The 11471-nt window shown below is 42.6% G+C and overlaps 1 protein-coding gene across 1 annotated transcript; it reads left to right on the top strand.

Moving 5' to 3' along the window:
• Nucleotides 1-1377: 1377 nt before the first annotated feature.
• XRCC2 (X-ray repair cross complementing 2) lies at nt 1378-9036 on the top strand. Its single transcript, XM_063303365.1, has 3 exons — nt 1378-1503; nt 6370-6451; nt 7406-9036. Exons 1-3 carry the CDS (start codon nt 1465-1467, stop codon nt 8116-8118), a joined length of 834 nt encoding a protein of 277 aa, XP_063159435.1. The 5' UTR covers nt 1378-1464; the 3' UTR covers nt 8119-9036.
• Nucleotides 9037-11471: the final 2435 nt, after the last annotated feature.

Here is an 11471-nt window from a genome sequence, read left to right as displayed (position 1 = left end):
AGACTACTGATAGTCCTCGCTTAACAACCACAATTGGGACCAGAATTTTGGTTGCTAAGTGAAGCAAACATTAAGCAAATCCAACCCAATTGTACCGCCTTTTTTGTGGCGGTCGTTCAGCAAATCATGTGGATCCCCATTGATTATGCTTGCCAGAAGCCGTCCAGGAAGGTTGAAAATGGCGATCGCGGGATCAAAAGACGCCACAGTCATAAATGCAAACCGGTTGCCAAGTGCCCAAATCATGATCACATGACCGCAGGGGACACTGCAACAGTCATAAGTATGAGGACCAGTCATAAATTGTTTTTTTCCAGCACCCTCGTAAGTCCAAATCGTCACTAAATGAGTGGTTGTTAAGAGAGGGCTACCTGTAATGGTGACCTACTTGTAATGGGAAGTAATCCCACTCTGTTTTGTCTTGACCTGAGCTCACCTTAAGTACCTTGTCCAGCAAGATTCAGACAAATCAGAGCAGCAAGGATGATCAAGGGAGCAGAGACCAAAAGCTACAGATGAGATGGAAGAAAGTGTGACTCTTTAGCCTTGCAAAGAGAAGATGAGGTGGGATATGATCATTCTCGAGGGACGCGGTGGCGCTGCGGGTTAAACCGCTGAGCTGTCAATCGGAAGGTCGGCGGTTCGAAACCGCGTGGCGGGGTGAGCTCCCGTTGCTCGTCCCAGCTCCTGCACACCAAGCAGTTCGAAAACATGCAAATGTGAGTAGATTAATTGGTACCGCTTCGGCGGGAAGGTAACGGCGTTCCGTGAGTCATGCTGGCCACATGACCCGGAAGTGTCCTATGGACAACGCCGGCTCCAAGGCTTAGAAACGGAGATGAGCACCGCCCCCTAGAGTCGGACACGACTGGACTTTACGTCAAGGGAAACCTTTACCTTTACCTATGATCATTCTCATCCACTCCCGAACGGATGTTACACAGAAGAAAGTCAAGTCTGTTGCTCCAGAGGACAAGATACAGAACAATGGATTTAAATTACAGGAAAGTGGATTCTAGTTGACTACTAGAAAAAACTTCCTAACAATAAGACACAGAGATGCGGGCTCTCCTTTACCGGAATGCTAGATGGGCATTTGGGAGCCGATACTAAATGTGGGAGGACTTGATGGCCTCAAGGATTCCTTCCTACTGCTACGGCTCCTTGAAACAAAACTTGCAGCGAGAGAGACGCGGACGAAAGGCAATCCCCACCCGACGAGAAGCGCTCTGAACTGCACGGGGGCGCTAGAGAGCAGGAGTGCGCATTGCGCATGCGCAGAGCGGAACAGCCGCGAGGGCGGTAAAGGAACAGTCCTCGCCGAGATCCCTCTGGCGAAGCGGCGTTGAGGAGCCGAGCGCGCCTGCGCGAACGCTGGGATGACGCGTGCGCGCTGGAGGCGGCGGGCGCCTCTGGGCGGCGCCCGCTTCGGGACGGGCGCTTGGCACGCTGCCGGTCTGAGCGATGACCAGCGGGCTGGCGAAGTCGGAATCGGGGGCCCAGGTGAGGCAGGGACCGGTTCCCCGGCTCTTGCGCGGGAAGGGGCGGAGGCTGAGGCCGTTTCCTGCTGGTACGAGTGTCTATCAGGCGAGGGGGTATACTGCTGCAGATTATGGAGGCTCCACTGTGGTTCTGTTGTGAAAGGTTCACCTCCTTTCGCCCCTTCCTTACTCATCCCCAGTGTCCCCTTTTGCTGCTGTTCCATGGACTGTGACGGTAAAAGTGGTCATTTACTTTAAATCAGCTTTCCATCCAGGCCTTCCAATTTCATCAGGCTAGCTGGGAATAACGGGAAATGAAGTCCCACGGTTCTGGAAAGCTCCTTTGAAGCAGCCTTTCTCAACCTCAGCGACTTTAAGCTGGGTGGACTTCAACTCCCAGAATTCCCCAGCCAGCCATGCTGGCTGGGGAATTCTGGGAGTTGAAATCCACCCAGCTTAAAGCGGCTGAGGTTGAGAAAGGCTGCTTTGAAGTATTTAACCGCAGAAGAGGAGTGCTAAAAGGTGCAAAGTGAATGGAAAATACACAAGCACAGAGAAGGAAAGTAGTTCAAAGCTACTTTGGAGTTGCAAGTGGTTTGTGGACATTAGTAAAGGCATGCTGGAAAATAAAAGGTTGGCCTAAATGCAAGCAGGGCAGTTGTAAACCCATTGGAGCAAAGTTCTTGACCTCCTATCGTGTGCCATTCAAACAGCCTGAAGAACAGGGACATAAGCCTGGTTAATTTCACCCAGGTTCAAAAAAAAAAAGCTTTTTTCCCCACTCGTGGTGGCTATATGTGAGCTGATTTCACCCTGCAACAGATTGATGCCAGCCAGTGGGACAGCAGGCTGGCTTCTGAGCTTCAAGAAACCAACAATTTGTCAATGGAAGTCTGTCATTTGACTGCGTCCCTGTTTTGAGATGACTGTTGAAACAGCCGAGAAGCATATTTCCTTTACTCATGAGTATCGCATTCCCTTCCAGCCCTTAGCTTGGCCCTTGAGTGTATAATGGTTGTTGGAATGGTCATCTAGAGATCTTCTGTTGGGTCACTTGCTATCCTAACTTAACCCAACACTCAGAGCTCCTGTTGCAATATAAAATGACAAAGTTGAGAAGCAAACATGATGCTGCCTTGAACTCTGCAGCAAAAGTGAGATTAAGGGATCCGAAATAGGTAGCGAGCTGGAATTTTCATCCTGCAGTTTATTCAGCCAGTTGGATTTTAAAAATCTGTTTTGGAGTGTGATCAAAAGTACAACCTTTTATGATCAAAAGTACAACCTTTTATGAGGATTAATATTTAATATCATTGCTAAAGACGGCGGTTGGCTCTGGCATGGGGTCCTTCTGTTTCTTGCTTTCTTCAGCTGGCTCTCCCAGGATGTTACTCAGGGCACACAGCATAATGCTAAATCATTGCACTTATTTTCCTTTAAAAACCAGAGAGTAAACTTGAATGCAAAAAACAGGTGTATTAGTGTTTAAATTACTACAATAATTTGCATCGGCAGTTAAGGACCTGCTGTTTTTTCCGACAAAAATATCCAAACCCTCGTAGGACAATTATCTAGCCCATAATAAATAGTGAGTGGAGTTCTATCATTTAGTCCACAATAAACAATGAGAAGGACTTGCAAAGGGAAAGGAAGAACAGAGACTGAGCAACCTAGAAGTTCCTTTTACCAAGTCAGACCATTTATCAATCCCTTGATTGCTGCTGCTTGTTAACTTTGTCCAGATTAGCAGGGTCAGGCTTGGTTAGTGCTTTGATGGGAGACCACAAGGAAATCTCAGAGCTTTATTCTAGACTGGGAGGTTTAAAAAGATCTTGGAAAAAGACAACGATGAACCATGTCTATATTGCCAAAAATACTACATGGACATGACGTGAGCAAGAGCTAAGCTCAATTCAAGGGCATTTTTTTTAATTGGTTGGTATTTCAGAGCCTCTAAATCTTTCTTGTAACTAGCCGCCTGGTCTTTTTAACTAGAGATACAATTATTACATTTGAGATCTTCCATGGACAAAGTATGCCCTCTTTCATCAAATTATTTCCCCTCTACAGCCTATCCAACCTATGTGGAGATACAGGTTGAGAAGACTGATTTATTTGTTAGCTGAATTTTGTCTACCCTAAGGCTCAATATCGTTTTCCTTCGTCAAAATTCTTTCTGTGGAAATTGAAAGCAGAATGCTGCAATTAAAAAATAATTACACCATTGCTGTAAAGCACAAAGGATTTTCATTACTGATCCTCCCATAGAGAACCAAGTGCGGGAGCTGAAACTTAATTATTTGATATTTGCTTTTTTTCAAAAAAAAAAAAAGTCATTACTAAAATAAATTAAAATTAAAGCAAAATAACCTCCGCGACAAGCTTACAAGCTTGGACTTTTTATTTTTTACTCTTATTTATATTATTTATTGGTGTAATTTTATATTGTATATTTTATTCATTGTATTGTTGTTGTTTTCATTGATTACTGTAAACCTCCCAGAGTCCCCCGATGGGAGGAGATGGGCAGGGACAAATTGGATAAATAAATAAATAATAAATTAAGGGGCAAAAATATTACACAGGTGTATAATAACTTGCCATGTGATGCTCTCGGGTACATGTCCATTTCTGTCTTTTTGAACCTCGGGAGATTCGAGGTATTAAAACAAAGCATCCCATTAAATTGAGAGACTTGTCCATCTAACACAAAAATCCATATTTCATTAGGCTCCCTGACTGTGCTTTCCAGGAATTTCTTGTTAAATGTCATGAAGCTCGCGGTCCAAAATAAATGGGCCATTCTGTCTGCAAAGCCAAAGTGTTAGAAAAATGGGCACATAAAGAAGAAAATCATTTGACCTTCGGCTGCGTACGTGACTCTGCTTGTTGCCAAATGCCTAAATGTTACCTGCATTTGGAACCATTGAGTATCTCGCAGATCAGCAGCTTCCAGAAAGAGTCGGAGAGCTGGTTATCACACACAACAAGCTACCATTTGGACTTGGGGTTGCAATAATTTGTGCCCGATGGCTAACAGAAGATGGTGCCGTTTCATCTTAAAAAGCCATTGTGGCTCTGTTGATTTGTGTGGAAGAAGAGCTCCATAGTTAGATAATTGTTTTGATTCGCATCATCCCAAAAGGCCTAAAGAGTTTTCAAGCATTTGAGTTCTCCAGGGCTTCATCCTCAGAGAGGAAGTTATAAACAAAAAGCGGGATACTGTGTGCCCATGAAACAAGAAAGTAGGCCATGAATTCTGCTGTTCAGAGTCAGCCTTGCCTACATCTTTCTCCTTAATACGTATCTGAAGACTCTGAAAGACCCCTGGATTAGGTAGCAGGCTGAAAGTCCTTAAGTGCTTTTCTTTTAAGTCAGTTTGGCTGGGGTTGAAAGTGAATAAGCCATGCTGAAATTCAGACAGGTTGGAAGGAAGTTCTTTTGAATGCCCACGTCTCTAGGAAAAGGAGTCACCCAGGAAATGCCCCTGCCCTTGAATCAGATTTGTAGTTCAGAAGTGCAGCTGAAGTGGGTGGTTCCACTGTTCTTGACGTTTTACCAATCGAAGCGAATATTTGTAGCTCGGGGTTGAACTGTGGAGTCCCTGGTGCTCTCTGAGCCTCGTTGTTTTCTTGCAGACATTTCATCGCCAGACTGGGCAACATCTTCAGTGCAAGAACATCTTTGCACTGAAGATGTTGCCTGGCCTGGCGATGAAACGTCTGCAAGAAAACAACAAGTTTTAGAAGTTTTGTTTAATCTGCAGATTTTGCTATTTTCTGGTCCACTGTGCATGCCTTTGTAATTTGGGAAATTGGTTGCTCTGATAGGGAGATATTTTCAATTTCCCTTGAAAATTGCTGGGAAACTAAAGCTGACACAGAAGGTTGCAATCAACCTCAAGAATAAGGAGAAAAGAACACATACATTGGCAGCCTGATAGTATTCAGGTCCAGTTCATAGTCCTTTTCCCTAAATCGGGGCCCTAATTTACCTCCGAAAACATACTCCAGTTTAGGAGCTGTTTAACCTTCCAAGATTAGAAAAATACATACTGGAGCCCTATATGACCAGGAAGCTGGATTAAGGGAAAAATGCAGATGGCCTTTCTTTGTGGCCCCGGTGCTCCCTGAGAAACCTAATTTCAGCATTAACGGCCCAAAATGCGGAAGTCATGCAAGGTCTTCACAGAAGGAAGCTGTGATTCTGGCTAAATTTTGTGTCTGGCTTCAGATGGCTGTTGTTCTGTATTTATATGTGATCTACCATAAACCAATACAGTACAATGATGCTGGTTTTGAAGCCATTAATTTTTTATTGTTGGGTTGTGCTTTGCAGTAGTAAGTCTTGTAATCCGCTTTGGGCAATTTTAGTAAAACGAAGAAACAAGGTAAGCTTTATATAACTTGTTAGGAAACACGGAACTCTGATTATAACAAACATACTTTTCTGTAAACAGGTATTCCTTTGGTCATTGAGGCATGTCTAGAATTCTAAAGTGAATTAAATACATAATTTATACATGCCACAGATGAAGCTACTGAGAAGTCACTCAGTTGACCTTGAAAGGTGAAAGGTCCCCTGTGCAAGCCCCGAGTCATGTCTGATCCTTTGGGGGGATGCCACTTGCGCGACGTTTTCTTGGCAGACTAAAGCGGGGTGGCTTGCCACTGACTTCCCCAGTCATCACCTTCCCCAGCAAGCTGGGTACTCGTTTGACCGACCTCGGAAGGATGGAAGGCTGAGTCGACCTGAGCCGGCTACCCGAGAGAGAACCCAGCTTCCGCTGGGATCAAACTTACCTTTGTACAAAAGTCTACAAATTTAGTGCACTGACTTACTAATTGTATCTAACCTCTTGCCTTTCTTCTGTCTTTTTTTCCCAAAGCTGATTGCGCGACTCGAGGGCCGAAGTTCTCTGAAAACTCTTGAACCTTGCCTGTTTGCTGAGGAAGGATATCCCATTTACGGTTTAAAAAAAATCTTCTTATATATTTTACCTGGCAAATATGCTACTTCAGCCAATTTATACTATTTTAAATATCACAAATCTCCTCTCTTCCCAAAAACACAACCTCCAGCTGAAAAGATTAACACATTTTGGAAATTTGAAGAAACACTGTTCTGTTGTAGGGTGTTCTTTAATCTGTTTCATTGTGTTCTAGTATGTAAGTCAATAATTTCCAATGAATTTTAAAATGCCCAATTTTTTCTTTTTCTTTTTAAATAAGAATAGTCCGGTTTTTGTTTTAGCCTAAATGTAACAACTGGAGGCTGGATAAAATTTTGGGAAACTCCTTGCTCTGGAAAATGCAAATGTGTTACTTGATCCCTCCTTTTTTGCCCCGGAGTTTTATCTCCTTGTTTATAGTGCCACTTATTCCTGATTAATTCATGAAAAATCAGGAAACATTAACTAATTGTGCTGGATTGGAGCTATTAATAATCAGAAGATTCCACATGCTTTTGCTTTGGATTCGAACATGGTGTTGTGGAGATGTCTCAGGATTCAAAGGAAAAAAATAATTTGGAAAAGGAAAGATGCACTGTGTGTGTTAGGTGATTCTGTCTTTTGAGTAGCAGGTCCCTTTAAACCAGCCTTTCTCAACTTTCTGACCCTGGAGGAACCCTTGAAATATTTTTCAGGCCTCGGGGGAACCCCTGCACATTCAGGCTCAAATAGAGGCCAGAAATTACAAAATTATCATATTCATTTCCTGTGTAGGCCTGTATATATGCCCTTAAACTAAAAATAAAGGATGAAACTTACCACTTCAATGTGAAGTCGCCTGAACTTGAAATATATTTTTAAATAAATCGTCATCTCCCAGGGAACCCCTAGTGACCTCTCGCAGAACCCGAGGGTGCCTCGGAACCCTGGCTGAGAAACCCTGCTTTAAACCTTTCTCTTCCCTGCTCCACAGGAGATGTTGTTGAATTCCATGGTCCAGAAGGAACAGGAAAAACAGAAATGCTCTATCATCTGATCGCTCGCTGCATTCTTCCAAAATCAGGAGGTGGTTTGGAAGTGGGCGTGCTTTTTATTGATACGGACTTCCATTTTGACATGCTGCGTTTAGTGACTATCTTGGAATACAGATTGTCATCTCAAGGCACCGAAGCCAACATCAAGCTGTATCTCGAGAGGTTTTTCCTTATTAACTGCCACAGCAGCTCTCAGCTGCTGCTTACCCTGTACTCCCTGGAAAGCACGTTTTGCTCCCACCCTTCCCTTTCCTTCTTGATTATAGACAGCATATCGGCCTTTTATTGGATAGACCGAGCCAATGGAGGAGAAAACCTGGGTCTGCAGGAAGCCAACCTAAAAAGGTGTGCACGGTTTCTCAGAAAGCTTGTAAAGGAGCATCACTTAGTTTTGTTTGCCACAACTCAGTCACTTATGCAGAAATCATTCAGCTTTGTGGAAAGCTCAGAAAAATCTGACCGTGATGCAGATGCAGACTACCGCCCTTTCCTTTGTAAATTGTGGCAACAGCTCATCACCCACCGGATCTTTTTCTCCAAGCAGTCCCATCCAGGTGAAACCAAAGGATTTTCAGCGACGGCTTGTCACATTCAGAACAATTGCCTTGTAACACGTTCATTTAGCATCACGGAACATGGAGTCCAGTTTTAATGGCCAGCTTTTTAAAACAGAGGGAGAGAGATGGCATTGACAGTGCAGTCAGGCTAATTGAAAAGGCATATGCTATTTTTTTAAATCAAGTTTTTACATCTTTGTACTCATGTTGTCTAAAACTAAATTTTAGAAAGCGCGTTGATTGGGTTTGGGCTAAAATTCAGGTGTATACTTGTGAATTGGTGAAGCTTACAGAAAAAAAAACAGTTAAGTTTTGGAATTGAATAAAAATGGTTACTTCTGATTCTCAGGCAACAGAAACAAAAGCTTGATCTGGGCTGAGCACTGCCTGGGTGGGCTTTATTTTCTCCCTTACAGAAGACGATGTTCACTGACCCCTGCGCAGCACGCAACGGAATTTAATAGGAAGAATACGTAGCATGTTTTTTCCAACCCGCCAAATTGCTTGCTTTTTCTGTTTTATCCCCCGTTTACCTGGAAATTGTTCTCACTGATCTCCAGGGTCTTCATTCCATCCAGGCCTGTGTACTGTTGGGGTCAACCCAGGGGACAGCTTTGGGTTGCCCTCCTCAGCCTGTTGTTCGAATTGCAGTGTGAAATACTGAAAGCCATGGGTGCAGTGACAGAACAAGCAAGTTCTTAGAAGGGGCTTGATGTATCTGAAGCCCACAAAGCCTATTTATATTCAGTGTGTCGTATGTCAAAGGTTTGAGAAAACAAGGTTCACCAAAGAGAAAATGGTCTACAGCTCAGAGCAGTAGCAAAACCGTATGGCATCTGTACAGTGAATGTTGCTTTTATCGGCCTTTGAATACTTCAGTGCTTTGCAAAATAGATTTTATTATTGACACGTTCAAGTCACATACAAGGCTAGAAAGAAACTTCTCAACCATAGACCATAGATGAAATCCATATATTTCCCCGCCTTCCATAAATTTATGACACTCATATTTACCACTTCTGAATAAAGTCCTTTGTATATGCCTTCTTGTTACAATCTTTGCAACAGTCCTGAAAAATAATCTCTTATCTGTTACCAGATGGAGGAGCAATTTGCAAACCTACCTGAACAGGAAACTACTCCAGAGTGTTGCTGTTACGTCTGAATGCGTGCTCTGTATGTTTCTCCTGCTGGGCATCCCCTGTACATATACATGAGCCTGTATAGATTGATTGATCGATTGATTGAGTGCTATCAAGTCGTTTTTGGCTCCTAGCAACCACATAGATAGATTTTCTCCATGACAATCATCTGCTAACATGGTCCTTCAGGTCTTCCAGTGGTGAACCCTTTGCCACTGTAACTGAGTCCATCCACCTTGCTGCTTGGTTGTCCTCTTTTTCTTTCCACCTTTCCCAACATCAGAGCCTTCTCCAGAGAGCTGTGTTGGCAGAGTGCTAGAAAGCATTTGGCCCAGGAGAGATCAGAAAAGCCACACACCAGGCATTTCTATAAAAATAATTTTATTTACAGAAAACAAACATATTTAAAGGCTGTTTGCTGAGAGGAGAGATTTATCTCAGCTGCATACTCTCTGCAAGCCTACACAGAAGGGAAATTGAAACTAAAACAAGTTCAGGCAAGTTCCTCCCTTAGGCAGTGCAACCATTAACACGTGAAAAGGGGACAATTAAATTCAACCTCTTCACCTGGCCAAAATGATTAGTTACCATAGTAATCTTAATCTGTAGTAGAAAACAAGTTAACACTCCCCTTTTTATACTACAGAATAAGACACAAACCAGTTTTCTTTGACAACTCTGTATGTGTTTCCATTCACATTATTTTAACATTATCTCCCCTTTGGTTTAACAGAAAGCTACCATCCTTCTTCCTGTGTATTTCCAAACCTAGGTAATTTGTTACAGTTCCAAGGCTTTTTAATGTGAAATGGCTTTTCATGCAGGCTTCAAAATCAAGCCTTTGTTTTTCTGTTGGTGTGAACAGCAGCAAATCATCAACATAAATGCACAGATACATACAGCCTTGTTTGTCTTTCTTCATATATACACATGGATCTGCTTTTCCTTTTTCAAAACCAAAATTCTGCAGTTTTTAATCTAATTTTTGGTTCCAGGATCTAGCAGCTTGTTTTAACCCATATATTGACTTCTGCAGTTCACAGACTAGAGTCTCCCCTTTTTCATAGCCAGGGGGTTGCTGCATGTATAATTTGTGGTCTAAATCACCCTGGAGAGATGCAGTTTGAATGTCATAGTAGTGAACTGACATTCCTTTGAGTGCAGCAATTTTTAACAGTAATCTAATTGATTCACCTTTAATAACTGGTGCAAAAGTCTTGTCAAAGTCTAAATCTTTCCTTTGAGTGAACCCTTTTGCAACTAACCTTGCTTTATATTTTTGGATTTTGCCATCAGCATCCCTTTTCAGTTTGAAAACCCACCTACAACCTAGGCAGCATTCATTGGGAGGTAGATTTACCAGTTTCCATGTTTTATTTTCTTTCAAGGATGCTAACTCCTATTGCGTGGCAGAATGCCAGTTTTGTGCAGTCTCAGGTGGTAAAGCATTCACTTGTTCTAAAGACTCGGGTTCTGTGAATATGTGAAAAGCCTTTACTGTTTCAGCCTGAAAACGTGATGGAGGAACGCCTTTATTACTCCTCTGAGATCTGCGAGGTAATACAGGGCTTAAATTTGGACTCCTATCACTTTCCTGAGAAGCATGTGTCTCATCAGACAGATCTTCAGTTTGCTTTTCTGGTTTAATGTCCTCATCAGGCAAAAGATCACTATCAGCAAGTCCTTGCTGTTCTCTTGTGGTCAGATCAACTGGAGAGCTGAATTTAATCTCCCCCAGTTGTGTTCAGCAAAAGAAGCACTTTTGCTAATTATCAATTTCTCTCCCACTATGAACCTGTAGCTCCTCTGGCTTTGTTCATAACCAACAAAAATGGCTTTCTTTGTTGTGGGGCCTCCTTTCCTTTGTTGTTTTGGAATATGAACCCATGCAGTGCTACCAAACACTCTAAGATGGTTTACCTTTGGTTTCACACCATAAAACAAATAGAACGAAGTGTCCTGAATCACAGAGTTATACAATCTGTTTTGTACATAACAGGCAGTAGATATTGCCTCTCCCCAATACTTAAAAGATAAATGTGAATCTTTAAGCATGCATTCCATCGCATTTTGCAAGGTTCTGCCCTTTCAGCAACACCATTTTGCTGAGGGGTGTAGGGGTTAGAAAGAATTTGTTCTATCCCCTTTTCCACTAGGAACCTTTTGAATTTGTGAGAAAGGTACTCTCCTCCTCTATCACACTGGAGTGCAGATACAGGCCTAGGGAATTTTCCATTTGCCCATGTCACAAAACCTTTAAATTTCTCAAATGCCTCATCTTTATGTTTTAAGATGTAGATAAATGT

This window comes from Candoia aspera, chromosome 4 (assembly GCF_035149785.1).
Source record: "Candoia aspera isolate rCanAsp1 chromosome 4, rCanAsp1.hap2, whole genome shotgun sequence".
In the NCBI taxonomy this organism is placed as follows: Eukaryota; Metazoa; Chordata; class Lepidosauria; order Squamata; family Boidae; genus Candoia; species Candoia aspera.
Note: the sequence above shows the minus strand (reverse complement) of the source record. Positions and strands in the feature narration are given on the sequence as shown.

What these genes read in the sequence shown, in the direction of transcription:
- XRCC2 (XM_063303365.1), top strand. Translation starts at nt 1,465, where the DNA reads ATGACCAGCGGGCTGGCGAAGTCGGAATCGGGGGCCCAG. An exon ending in AGTCGGAATCGGGGGCCCAG is followed by an intron (nt 1,504 to 6,369) that starts GTGAGGCAGGGA and finishes TTTTTCCCAAAG; the next exon opens with CTGATTGCGCGACTCGAGGG. An exon ending in GGAAGGATATCCCATTTACG is followed by an intron (nt 6,452 to 7,405) that starts GTTTAAAAAAAA and finishes CCTGCTCCACAG; the next exon opens with GAGATGTTGTTGAATTCCAT.